Consider the following 13,913-nt stretch of genomic DNA (forward strand, 5'->3'; position numbering starts at 1 on the left):
TTCAACTTGGAAGCCATGTCACTCATCCTTAGGATGTGGTCTCTTATACCACCTCCACGGTACTTTTGCGAAATGAGCTGCTTGATCAGCTGAATTGCATAAGTCTTTGAGGAACCAGTAAACTGACCCTTTATTCTATCGAGGTACTCTGCGACAGTCTCACACTCTGGGATTGAGCCCAATATGCTAGGGTCAATTGTATTCTTTACCACAACCAAACATTTCTTGTTGGCTAAGGCCCACTTTTGTGTTCCATGTCATATGACATGACGAGGGGAGCATGGTCCCTCTCTCTTTTGCCAGTCAACATTTGACTCTTCTACACCTCTGACTAGTGCAGTAGGCTCTATAGGACATGGGGTAGTAACTACCCAGTCCACCTCTCCCAAGATAAATGCAAGGTCAAGTTTTCTTTTCCATTCATCGTAATTATCTCCTTTCAGGGTTGGAATGTATGTGCTGCGACTCATCTAGGAGTAGCCACCACTAACAATCATGTATGGTGAAAACAAAATCAATGATAAAATATTATGCATTAGGCCTAAATTACTGTTGGGTAAAAATTAGACATAACACATAGAGCTATAACTATAATATTGGGATTAAAACGTTGGTCAAAATCCAATATCATAGCACATGTTTAATTTCTCTAAAATTAAATTCTCCCGTTGGTTCGAAATTTAATTTTAGAAACATCAAATTTCACACTTTTATCCATTTGCAGCGGAAATGCAATTAAATACTTTGTAAAATCTATTCGCAGCGGAAAAACAATTAAATATCCTCTAAACAATTTTCACGTTGGTTCAAATTGCTTAGAAAAATTCAAAATATCCAAATTCTATTATTTAAATCGGCCCCGAGAGACCCAAAATAGACTTCTTTCCAATTTAATCGGCCACTAGGGACCAAAAGTAAACTTTTTCAATGGGGAATCGGTCAGCCCAGCCGGCCTTTCCTCCCCTTCGCGTGCCACCCCCACCCAGGCCGCAAGCTGGGCCTGGGCTGGGAAAGTGGCTACCGCGCGCGCCCCTCGTGGGCGTCTTTCGGCCCGAGAAATGTCGGTCGTCCGATCAAGGGTTGATCGATCGGACGGCCGACCGACCGAATTGGGAGGTCAAAAAACCCCCTCAGCCACCGCTGCCCCCCGACCTAACCCTAACCCTAAGCTCGTCTCAACTGTCTCTCTCGGGCGCGACCGCGCCGAACGACGCCAGCGCCGCCGCGCCATGGCCGGTGATCTCGCGCCGGCCCCGCGACCTCCATCTCTTCTTCCCCACCATCCGAAACCATGCCTTCCCCCACTGTCGAGCGAGAGAGAAGGAACAGAACAGCGGCGGAGATGGCAGCGCCGCCGCGCGGCCCCTGGCCCGTGCGCGGGCTTGCCTACGGGTGGATGCGCCGCCGTCGAGCGGCCTCACGGCGGCGCCCGAACGACGACGGCCCTTCGGCCATCCGTCGCAGGGCGGCGGCCCTTGGCCATCTGGCGCACGGCAGCGACCCTCAGCCACTTGCGCACGGCGGCAGATCTGCTCCGGGAAGGTTAGGGTTTTCACCCCTCCCCCGGTCCATCTTTTCTTTTTTTGTTCCAATTGGTTTTTTTGGGATCGAATCCCTTTCGGTTTTTCTTTGGATTCCAAACCCATAACAGAACTAAACCCTAGAGTACCCGCTTTGATACCATTGTTAGGACCTATTGAATCATCTAGGGTTCTAGCTCTAGTAGGGTTCTACTATTGTATGAATTGATGACATTGCACGGGTATCAAAACATGATTAGGGTTGCGGGTACAAACCAGTGGAGCCGCTTACAGATGATGAAGAAGAAGAACCGGCCGTCATCGTCCTCGCTGCGTCTTGGGGCTGACGGCAGGGACGGTGGTTGGAGTAGTCTGGCTAGGTGGCGGTGCGGCGGTGTCACGCCCAGAAATTCCTCACACGAATTTCTGAACTTAATTGTGTATTAAATCCCTGTCCAGGACCAGCCAGGGTACACAAAAAGACAATGTTGATTACATAACCATCGTTCTTAGAAACAACTGAAAATTACACTTATTCTAGCGGAAATGCAGCGGAAAGAAAAACAAAGGGGTAGACTAGCTCCAGCGGGTACGGCTCCAGTCCACAGGCAACACTTCGACGGCGGAACAGCTCACTCCTGAGAAGCACCTCCATCTGACTCGACTTCTAGCTCTGGGTTGGGAAAGTTAAGCAAGGCTGAGTACAAACCACCGTACTCAACAAGTAACACGGACAAAGGGGGAAAATAAATGATGCAACGGGATTTACAAGGACAGGCTAGGGTCAGTTGTGATAAAGCAGCAGTTTAAATAAATAACAGAGTTTAAAGAATAAAGGTAATTTAAATACAGTAAAGCATAAATAAAATAAGCAGTTGTAAAGTACCACAACACTGTCCAACGTTACACCACGTTGCAACAGGCCCAACCACTACTCAACGTTACACCACGTTGCAGTAGTCCCGAGTGAAAACCAATTACTCAAGTTATTAAAGGTTCACTAATCACAGTGAAGCTGGGAGTTCGCCCGTAACCGTGGGCACGGCTATTCGAATAGTTTATACTCTGATCAGAGGTGTACTACTGTACCCACAAGACACGACTCCACTACACTTGAACGTGCGCCGACATACCACCATGGTATACCGGAAAGGAGACCGTGATAGGACCCGTTACACAACCCTCCCTATTTAATCGCACCACACTTCAGGTTTCACCCCCTCCTTTACACCAAGTCGGGCGGTCCCCTCTTGTGCCTTGGTAGATCCGGAAGCAGGAGAAGCTTTCGTTACACCACGATTGCCCGTCCATACTCCATCACGCCTACCCTTGCCTGGGTACGTCAAATAGTTCGAAGTCATGCTTCAAATCCCACCTTACCCATTTCGGCATGTGGTTAGCACTTAATGACTTCCAGGGTTTCCCGTAAACCGGTCCTTAATCGCCATGGGTGCGACTCTCAAAACCATGCACCCATAGCCCACCATTATCAATATTTTAGTTGACATTAACCCGAACCGGGTAGTGAATCATTATCTCAGCTAAACAGAACTAAGCATAATTATATGTGATCCCATGAGCTATTTGTTCTAAGCATGGCTAAGCATTAACCTAGGCCTGACTCTAATCAAGTTACCCCTGGTCCAGCAACGAATAAAGTTGGATAAACAACGGCATAATAATAAGGTTTACCCGAAAATAGCATAAGGTGAGTACTTTAATTAAAACAATGCATATTTGAAATAAACAAGCGGAGAATTTGCAATAATGGGTTCAATATGTTCAAGGATGAGTGTCACTTGCCTTGCTCTGGCCCTTGGGGAACTTCGGCGACGATCTCGAAGTAAACCGGCTCTTCGGCGGGGTCCGAATCTAAGCGACAAAGCACAAAAATAAATAAAACAGGCACAAACTCTACTGAAACAACAAAAGAAACTATTTTTAATGGATTCTTGATAATTTTATGAATTTAAGGAAATTTGAATGGACCTAAACGGAGACTAGATGAATTACTTATGAATTTTAGAAGTTTTCTGGGTTTTTTAACTAAACAGAAAAGTCCTAAATCAATTATTGCGCAATTAATGGGGCTGCTGACGTCAGCGAGGAGAGAGGAAGCTGACGGCTGACAGGTGGGGACCACCTGTCGGTGAGAGAGAGGGGGAGGAAGAGACTGACACGCGGGCCCCACGGGAGAAGAGAGAGGAAGAGAGGCGGGGTGACTGACGGGTGGGCCCCGTTGGTCAGCGAGAGGGGAGCAGAGAGGGGAGCAGTGAGCGCGGCGGCGGCGGCGCACGACGGCGCGACGGCGACGGCGACGACCGGCGACCGGCGACGACGGCGACGACCGGCGTCCGGCGACAACACGAGGTGCGTGACCGAGCGCGGCGCACGGCGACGACGGCACGACGGCACGGCGACGGCGGCGACGACGGGCGGGCGCGGGAAGCGGCCACGCGGGAAGGCGCGGGTGGCGCGAGGACAGCGTGACGACGGCGGAGCGGGGCGACGGTCTGGCAGGGGCTGCCGGCGACCGGCGGAGTCCGACGACGACGGCGCGGGGGAGAGCTCGGCGGCGATGATGGAGGGAACGGGAGAGGGAGAGGGGAAACGCTCACCGGCGGCGACAGGGACGACGGCGCGTCGGCGAGGGCGAGGCGGAGGTGATGACGCAGACGCGCGGTGGCTGGCGACGCGTGGTGACGAGATCGGCGAACGGCGGCGAGGCGGCGAGGCGGTGCGGTGGAGGGGTCGGAGGGGCGGCGACGGGCGCGAGGCGTCCACCGGCGGCGACAGAGCCGGGGAAAGATTGGCGACACCGAGGCGGAGACGATGACGCGGCTGGACGACGACGTCCGGCGGCTGGCGGCGAGATCAACCGGCGGCGGCGAACGACGACTGCGCGGCGGCGGCTCGGGCGGAGGCGGAAAGTGGGCGACGGCGCGCGGCGGCTCGGAATTTATAGGGTGGCTTCACCGGCTAGGGCAGGTGGAGGTTGGAGACCGAGTCGGCGACGACACGGTCTCGGCGGCGGCGGTTGTGGCGCGGCGGCGGACTCGGACTCGGCCAGCGCGGCGAGGGCGCGGGCGGCCGAAACGGTCATTGACAGGTGGGCCCCACCTGTCAGTGGCGCGCGAGAGAGGAGGGAGGCGGCGCGGACTCGCGGCGCGGGCGACGCGGCGAGCTGGGCCGAGCGGCGGCCCAGGCGGGAGCGCGCGCGGGCGGAGGGAAGGGGCCGGCGCGGCTGGGCTGGCCGAGGAGGAGTGGGCCGGCTCAGCTGGGCCGGCCCGGGAAGAAAAAGAAAAAGAAAAAGAAAAGGAAAAAGAGAGAGGGAGGAAAATTGGACTTCGGCCCAATTTGAGAAGGAAGGGAGAAAAGAAAGGAAAAAGGAGGGAAAAAGGAAAACCCCACTTTTGCCGAGTTTTAAATTAATTTGTTTGGCCAAATTTTATACTTCTGCAATTTGAATTTAAATCCAGTTAGTCGATTTGCGAGCCTCGATTTAATTGAATTAATTCCTTTTAGAGGGATTTTTCCTGAGTTGATTAAGCCAATTGTTATTTACGGATTCCTTTTTACGATTTAGGCTTAGGACGAAACTCCGGGTGTGACAGGCGGTGGCAATCCCGTCACTGGCTGCGTCCCTCTAGATCGGTTATGGTTTTGTGGGTTGGAGTGGCGATGGCGATGAACTTCGTCCCTTGTGCCATCGTCAGCCTCCACACCTTTTATATGGCGCAGTGTGACAGGGGCCCACCAGCCTATTGGGCTGGACGCCCCCGATCAGGGCGCGATCAAGGCCCCTTTAGCCGTTGGGCTAAAAGGCTGGAGATAAGTTCTAACATCTTCCACATCAGCGAGCATGCAGCGATAGAGACGGCAATGAGAACCCTTTGTACGTACCCTTATGCGTGCCGTACCATCGTCAATAATCTATGCAGTGGTTGTGCAAGAGACGTAGAAACAAGGAGCAGCCGGGCTGTTCTTCCTCTCTCTTATCATGATTCCCGAGCGAAAATAGAAAATCCATTGCTTCATTCCTTGTGATGTTCTATATAGACATGGGGTGCTCCCTAGCTCCCTACTATCAAGATCAATTTTTCATAGTTTTTTCCCTACATGCACACGCTCATGGTATCAAAATGGTTTCTTTCTCTGTTGAACCTATCATATTTTTTGATCTATTTTTTTTCTTCTAACAATCTTTTACCAAATAAGACACTGAGAAGTTCCTTGGCAATATCAATTTTAGCAAATTTTAGCAAAATGTCAAAAATCCAGAAATCTTATGTAAGTTGGTGGTCATAGGGCCAAAAACAATTCCACTTAGAGTAGATTTTGATGGTTCCCAATAATTACTTTGATCAATTTGTTCTAGGTGAATTAGCTACATACACTAACACACGTACCAGGAGATCTATATACTTCATTTCGCTTTTCCGCTAGGTTTCACCAATTCATACTAGATTTAATCTCACGACGAATTTAAACTCTGATTCATTGCTTCCGTTCTGATCATGTGATTCCAGTATAATTGCTATAAGCAAACGACCAACCTACCCTGAGGTTTGTCTAGAGATCAATGTATTTTATTTTGGTTTACATCTCAATTAGGTTACACCAAATTATATTAAAAGATTTTTAATATATAGATAAATATAAGCAAATTCACGCAGTACGGTAATATAGACGGGATGGATTGCTTTAGAGCATTCCCAACACTCATCTAAATTTGATCATCCATATGCTTATTTGGATGATCATCTAAAACAATTTCATCTTTTATATCTCTTTGTACTCCACTAAATCATCTATATATGACATCCTCTATATCTCTTTGAAGGATGAAGAGAGATCATCTAAATATGAAGTTTCTCTTTTCTAATATGAATGGCATCTAAAAAATAGATGATAGGATAACCGTTCTGTTAGAGTTTAATTTATAATCTTTATCCTCTATTTTTAAAATAGAGCATGAGATATATAAGCTGTTAGGAATGCTGCTAGTTGATATCAATCCTTACACTGATCATGGGTGGGATGCCTTTTGCTTGAATCCTGTAGTGCAACAGCATCTAGATCGGAGAACGCCGGTGCTTCCACGGAGAAGACGAACAAAGCGTGATTGTCCAGATCCCCATGGCCTAAGTACCCCGTGGGCCCACCTGTCCCATACCCGCCAAGCAAAAACACCCCTCTTCCTCAAGCTGGATCGCCGGGCCCCACATCCCCCCACGCTGCCCGCCTCGCCCTTTAACACCCAGCGTCAAGCCAACCGACGCCAACAATGTCTCCCTGCAGACGGGCCCCACCCGTCCCTCCCAGCACGGGACCCACCCGTCAGTCAACCAATACTGGAACTCGTGGTTTATCCCCCAATTCCCCGACGGCCAGGATGGACGACGGGCCCCACCCGCAGGTGCGGTGCTCCAGCACACGCGCGGGGCCCACTGTCAGTGAGGGAGGGGCTGCGTCCGTCTGGTCATCTTTAACGCGGAGGAGGCGAAGATCCCGGCCGTCTTCCCCTCCTCTCCTCTTCCGCCTCGCCGCTCGCCTCCGCTGTTCCTTCTCGGCGGCGGCCGGGGGAGGCAGAGATGAAGGGCGGTGGCGCGGCGGGGGCGGCCCCGGGGGACTACGTCTACTTCAAGTCCGTCGTCCCGCTCCACAAGATCTCGGTAAGCGCGCACGGCGGGAGCCTCCTCCTCTCCTCCCGCTGGCTCTGCCGGCGGAAAGAATTTCTGTTCCCGTAGGGGGGTTTTTCTGGTGCGGTGCGGTATGGGGATTGTGGTGGGGGAGGGTTCTCGTGCGCGTGCGAGGTTTGGGTTGATTTGGAGGCGGATTGAGCGTGCAGGATCTACGGGATCATAATGGTGAACGGATGATTTTTGGCTGTATCTTGGTTATTTGGGCGGATTAACCGGGTCGATTATGTGTTCTATTCGGTTATAGTGTGAGGGAGGGAGGAAATGCGTTTCGGTTGATTGGCATTGAAGTTCTGAATGATGCCATTCTGTGTGCTTTTGTCTAGATCATCAGCTCACCATGATCATGGGTGATTCAGGTAGAAGCTTAAGATTATTGTCTGGTTATGATCCCATTTTAGAGCTTAAAAAGGAGAACTTTGTAGTTTGGAGGACTCTGTTATAGCTTAAATTTCTTAAAAACCTGGTTTATTCAAGTTTTTTCTGTATTGAATCTGTATAGCTACTAGCTAGTGATCAGTTGAAATCAAATTTTCTACCCGTTAGGGTTGATTTGGATTCATGATAGTAGCTGCTGGGCAAATTTGATCCCCGTTGGAGTCATTCATACATTTTATTTTTATCTTCGGATTGTTGACTTGCATTTGCAGAGTGCGTCTTGGTTTAGTGCATTCTTGGTGGTTGTGTGCTAATTTGACATCAGTGATGTCATATGAACTTGCCATGTATAATGGAATCGTCCATTGGTATGCCAGGCTCAGAAAGTTTTTGTTGATCATATGTTTCGTTTTTCTTTATTTTCCATTGACATATGTGCGTTTGCCTTCTATTATGCATAATAGAATATCTTAGATTAATTTCTCTTTGACTACTTGTTTGCTGACACAGCACCATTCTGATGAGAGCAAAGCTGCCTTCAAATTCTTTAGCAAGAATTTTCAATTATTTCATACGGTTGACCAGTTTATATGCTCTTTTCTTGAGATTCTAGTTTTTGATGCATGCATCTTTGAAGAAATTATCCGTCGTCGTAATTTTTTTTCAACGTGCTTTCAACTATTGGATATGGTTGGCTAGACTTAATCTCTTCCCATCTTTGCATGTTTTGTAGATTGGGCCGAAATTGTGGCGGTATTATGATTTTGGACCCAAGGCTGTTCCACCTCTTGTCTGCATTCCCGGAATTGCAGGAACAGCTGATGTGTACTACAAACAGATCATGTCCCTCTCCATGAAGGTGCCTACTTTGACTGATGAATATCTTCCATTTCTTTCTCATGATAGCTGCTCTAGTTTTAGATTTCAGTTCTGAGAGTTCATATATACGTGCAAATATAGACCTATATGTTTATTAGTTTTTACTTAACTTTGCCACAAGTGTGGCCAACAATTTGTTGGCCATAAATGTGGCAAACTTTGGCTAGGAGTCGTGTGTATGGCATGTGGGTCCATAGACAAACAAAGTGTAGCTTGGCACAATTGCAATAACCAACCAACACTAGCCTAAAAATGTGTGGCATGCCTACCGTCTGGTGGCAATGTGTTGCATCCAACCAAACTGACCCTTAATTAATGCAATTTTGTATTTGAAAAATTGCTACAGCAAAGACATTTGTCTCACTTAAGTCCTACTCTTAGTCCTTGGACCTGTTGCTCAACCAATCTGGCAAACAATAATGTAGCTGTTAGAAAAAAACATTTTTTATGTTAAATTACTAAAATTTTGAAGTTAAATGAAGATCTGAACTGATTTGGGATTATTAATACACAATGCAATTTTGATTTCTGAGGGATATTCTGCTTAACCTTTTGGTTTTATTAAAATTATAGTGTTAGTATAATTAAGAATCCTTTGAATTCTTGGCACAGCTTTGGTAGATTTAGATGTATTCATCTTTGAAGACATCCAAAATATTTACTACCTCCGTTTCATATTGTAAAATGTTTTGGCTATGCCTAGAGTCACCCATTGATCAATGTAAATTGTTTATATATATGTCTAGATTCATTAACATCCATACGAATCTATCAAATGCTACAAAGTTTTACATTGGGAAACGGAGGTGGTACATCGTTAGATTTCTATTCAGTAGCTTTAGCATTTAAGATTTGAATTTGTACATCGCCATCAACTTAAAACATCCTCAAATATTACTGAAACCTTATTTATGCCTGTTTACTGCGGAATTATGTTATCACAATTGCATTACCTGAAGATTTATTTCTCACTTCTCTTTCAGGGTTATCGAGTGATTTCAATCGATGTGCCTCAAGTTTGGAATCACCTTGAATGGATTCATTCATTTGAAAAATTTTTGGATTCCATGAATATCCATCATGTAAGTTAGTCGGATCCCTATCGCTTCTTCATTTATTTTAATGCCTTGCAGTCTTAAATAAAATTACCGACTTGCTTCTTTAAAAATTCCATGTGTTCCACTCTTGTGTGTCTTTTGCAATGTGCACAGGATTTTCATATTATTGATAATATAGATGTGGTACAATCAGCTGCGAACAATGTGATAACAATTTGACTTTACCTCCTTGTTTGGCAAAACTGCTTTTTATATATATTTTTTTCTGAAGTTTCCAGTTTTGCATGATTCTCTTCTTTGTTACAGTTTCTAGTAGGGTTATTTTATTTGTTCCTTATAAGTATAGCAGAAGTTTTGGTTTTGTTTAATTTAGTTCTGAATGATTTCAATGAATATGTACTAATTTAAATGTTATGATCTGACAAATAGGTTCATATTTATGGTACATCTCTTGGTGGATTTCTTGCACAAATATTTGCTCAACACCGTCCAAGGAGAGTAAAGTCTTTGGTCCTATCAAATACTTTTCTTGAGACACATAAGTTTGCTGCTGCTACGCCATGGTCTCCTGTGTATGTATTCTTTCTCAAATTATGTTATAGTTAGGAGTGGACAGAAAGCTCGTGGCACGTTAGTTCGCTCGACTTGTGACAAACTCGGCTCGGCTCGTTTTATTTTTCTAATGAGTCGAGCTAGCATTTTAGCTTGTTAGAGATAACGAGCCAGCTCGAGCTGGCTCGTGAGCTGCTCGCGAGCCTAACGAGCTAGACCAAAGACACAAGATTCACCGGCGTTCATTAATTTCATCCTGGAATGCATGTGTTCCGTACTTCATAGGTTCACCATATAATTTGTTGGTTCAAACTTTAATATTTAAATACAATTTCATATGATTTGCATGTTTGAAATAAAAATTTGCTTGTATAACCTATTAAAAAATTATTTAGGTTAACTTTTTATGTATGGCCTATTCATATGCCATGATCATGCAAACGCCCTGTTATCTGATTTCTGTCCTTTGGCAAAAAGCATTTTGTTCAACTAAAATTACATCTCTATCAGAAAAAAAAAATCGCAACATGTTAGCTGACACAACATATTTTCTGAAATTAAGCTTAGCAAAGCTGCTTATTAATGATAAAATAATTTTTATTTGTTAAACTTTTTCACGTGTTCTTAGTGATCCAAAAGCAAAGGCTGGAAAATAAACTATAATGAAAAAACTCTAAAAATTAACTCCAAATTTAAGTTTTAAAATCCAAAATTTCAATTATAAGCATAAGCGAAAAGATGGGTGTGGGGGTGGGGCAATAATTTGCATATGAAAATGTACTTTATTATTACTGCATATAATTAATAGAGAATAATTCTGTGAAACAACTTTTTTCATACTGCAGCGTTAATTGGACCCCTTCTTTTTTGCTGAAGAGGTACTTATTGTCTGGAATCCGAGATGGGCCTCATGAACCATTCATTGCTGACTCAGTCGATTTTGTTGTGAGTCAGGTTGGAATCAACTTTAAACACTTTGTTTGATATTTTGGCATTAATAACTTTAAACTAATTTCATACATGTTGTAAGTATGAGCCTTCAAACTTAATCTAAAATTGTATTGTTAGATATTTCTAGTTAGATGAGTACTAAGGTTGACAAGGCAATGTTGCTCTTCTATTTTACCGCGCTGCTTGTTTCTGTTAACAAATAACTCTAAAATTTGCATCCCAGGTGGAGACATTGTCAAGAGATGATCTCTCTTCAAGGTTGATGTTAAATGTTAATGTTGCATCAGTTGGATCATTAATGCTACCTGATTCACTCATCACTATAATGGATGTAAGTTGCCTCGACTCAAGTAATAGAACGGAATCCTCATGTATTTCTGTTTATGTAGGATCTTTTTTATTGTTCCCTGTTCTATTCATTGCCAGCAATAGTTGAGAGATGTAATCTATGGTTAGCATGATGTTAAGAAAATCATTCTTAATCAGTATGTCTAGGTATGCTGAGAGATAAGCATGTCAAAGTTTCGTACCATAGAAGTTACAATCAAGCATTAATTTGATACCATCAGTAGCAACTGTCCCTTGAATACTAACATTGTGTGCTGAACATATTTGTGCAGACAAACGACTACTCTGCTGTTCCTCAGCAGTTAAAGGACCAAGTGAATGAAAGATACCCAGGTGCAAGGCGTGCAGTACTAAAGTCTGGTGGAGATTTTCCCTTCCTGTCACGTCCAGATGAGGTTAATTTGTATCTTCAGGTAGTGTAAATGCATTTTCTGCAATCTTTCGTTCTTGAAGGATTTATGAATGACAACTCTGGAAAAAAAATGACAGCTACATTTGAGGCGAGTTGGAGTAGAACCTAGGCCAGAGCTTGTTCAAGGCTTCACACATAATGGCAGTGCTGGGAGCTCAAAGGATAAAAAAGATGGAGGAAACAACTTTGATGGTCATCCTGGCGACAATGGAGACCCTAGGTCAGGGGGTCATGATCATGAGACACAGAATTCTGGATCAGAATCACATGATTCTGATGAATCAATACCAACGAGCACAATGCTTTCCAATACCATTCTAGGTACAGTCAGGTCAACCATGCAAGCTTCACTATGTGCCCTCTTGATACATCATTACTATGCGGCTGCTTTGTATATTTCATCAAGACAGGTATTGGACGTATGAAGTAGGAAATCACCTCTTTTGCCCCTATGTAGAACTCGCTTTGTAGAATATCATCATGGCATGATTGTCATAACTGCTTTGGAGTGGGTTCTAGCTTCGTCGCTGCCAACGGGAAAAGGCACATCAACAACCAGAGATCAAATTTTGTATGTTTGTATATTATCTCTTGTTTCTTCGTTAGACCCTTTTTGTGTTTCTAGGCCTGTAAATTGAATTTGATTTTCCTGAGACATCATTACGATTGCTCAATTTTCTTGTAGTTGCACCATAAAAGGTTGTGTACAGTTTCATCCAACTTATTTTTCATATATCGATATTTGTTATTTTTATTGTTATAGTTGATTTGTTATGTCTATTATTATATTTGATTGCCATCGGCTCTCTACCGGGAACCGAACATTACTATCCTGTGATAATTTCTCGACATGGATATTTACATTGATATTCAGTTAGATTATCTACCTTTGTTATTTCTGTAGGACTTGCTTTTTAATCTATTCCTTCTCTATTTTTCTCCTTTGGGACCGCTAGGTGAAGGTAGAAAACTGTACTAACATCCACAAAAACTATTTAGTTTAACTACATCTAAAATTGAATATTGTGTTTGAAAGTATTGCTATATTTTTCAGTAAATTTGGTTAGACATGAAGTGATTTCACTAGGGATAAATCCAATGCAACCTGGAATACGAAGAGGTTTAACTAGGGATACATCCAATGTAACTTGAATATGAAACGGTGGGAACAGATCAACCGAGGGAGTAGTATGGTTGATAAATCTCTGGGTAGCTGAGAACACACGCCGATCAAAATGTACACCTTGGCGAATATAGTATTTAGCAAAGGATATGCCTGGTCAAAAATTATCGTATACAATTTGGTAAATCTATTTTAGCAAATTGATAATGATTACAAAACATGATTTAATTTAAGTAATTCGTTAGGGCTTAAATTCATGGATTAAGCTAAAACCATCACCAAATAGAACATAAATAGTTTAAAAGATACATCAATATTTGAAATATAGACAGAAAAGAGTACGAGAGACTTCCAATGCTATTTTCTTTGACTATTTTTTTCAACGGTTTTAAATGAGCGAATTTTATGAGATAATGAGATAAGAGAGAAGTTTCATCCCTATGAAACTCATATTTTTTTCAACGGTTTTAAATGAGAGAATTTCATAAGATAAGAGATTTATCCCCATAAAACTTATCTGGCTCGGTTATCTAGTTTACCGTCTTTGCGGTGTGAGACCGGCCGAGGGCGACAAGACCTGGACAACTCCCGGCTGGGCGGCTAGCTGCGACTGCATGAATGGGCTGGCAGGCCATGTCCGCGACTCCACATGCGCGTGGGCCTCTCGGCGGTTGTGGCTCGACGCTCGGCTCACAGTGCAGCCATGCAGGCACAGGTAGGGTAAGTATTTATTTTCATTTTTGTAAAATACATATATACAGAGCTGAGTTTCACACATAAAATTTATTCCACTTAGATAGTTTACCAGTTACCAGAACAAAAAATTTGAAAAAAATTTGAAAAAATAGACATGATATAACACGCTGCCTCGACTCATTGCTCAATGGAGAACCAATTGAGACATTGAGGCAGAGAGAAAAAATATTACTCGGGTAAGGACAAAGAAAGACTTAGCTTTTAGATATTCTCCGAGTCACCACTTGACGGTGA

The 13,913-nt window shown here is 44.1% G+C and overlaps 1 protein-coding gene across 1 annotated transcript; it reads left to right on the plus strand.

Moving 5' to 3' along the window:
* The first annotated feature begins 7,039 nt into the window (after window positions 1-7,039).
* Window positions 7,040-12,509, plus strand: LOC102703248 (maspardin). The gene is made up of 8 exons (XM_006661596.3): window positions 7,040-7,195; window positions 8,334-8,459; window positions 9,463-9,561; window positions 9,967-10,109; window positions 10,935-11,043; window positions 11,264-11,371; window positions 11,661-11,801; window positions 11,878-12,509. The coding sequence occupies exons 1-8, from the start codon at window positions 7,115-7,117 to the stop codon at window positions 12,223-12,225; spliced, it is 1,155 nt and encodes a 384-aa protein (XP_006661659.1). The 5' UTR covers window positions 7,040-7,114; the 3' UTR covers window positions 12,226-12,509.
* Window positions 12,510-13,913: the final 1,404 nt, after the last annotated feature.

Source organism: Oryza brachyantha, chromosome 10 (assembly GCF_000231095.2).
Source record: "Oryza brachyantha chromosome 10, ObraRS2, whole genome shotgun sequence".
NCBI classification, from domain to species: Eukaryota; Viridiplantae; Streptophyta; class Magnoliopsida; order Poales; family Poaceae; genus Oryza; species Oryza brachyantha.

Bases quoted from the DNA above. Each gene is read 5' to 3' on its own strand.
- LOC102703248 (XM_006661596.3), top strand. From the start codon at position 7,115: ATGAAGGGCGGTGGCGCGGCGGGGGCGGCCCCGGGGGACTACGTCTAC. The intron at 8,460-9,462 runs GTGCCTACTTTG...CTTCTCTTTCAG, and splicing joins TCATGTCCCTCTCCATGAAG to GGTTATCGAGTGATTTCAAT. The intron at 11,372-11,660 runs GTAAGTTGCCTC...ATATTTGTGCAG, and splicing joins CACTCATCACTATAATGGAT to ACAAACGACTACTCTGCTGT.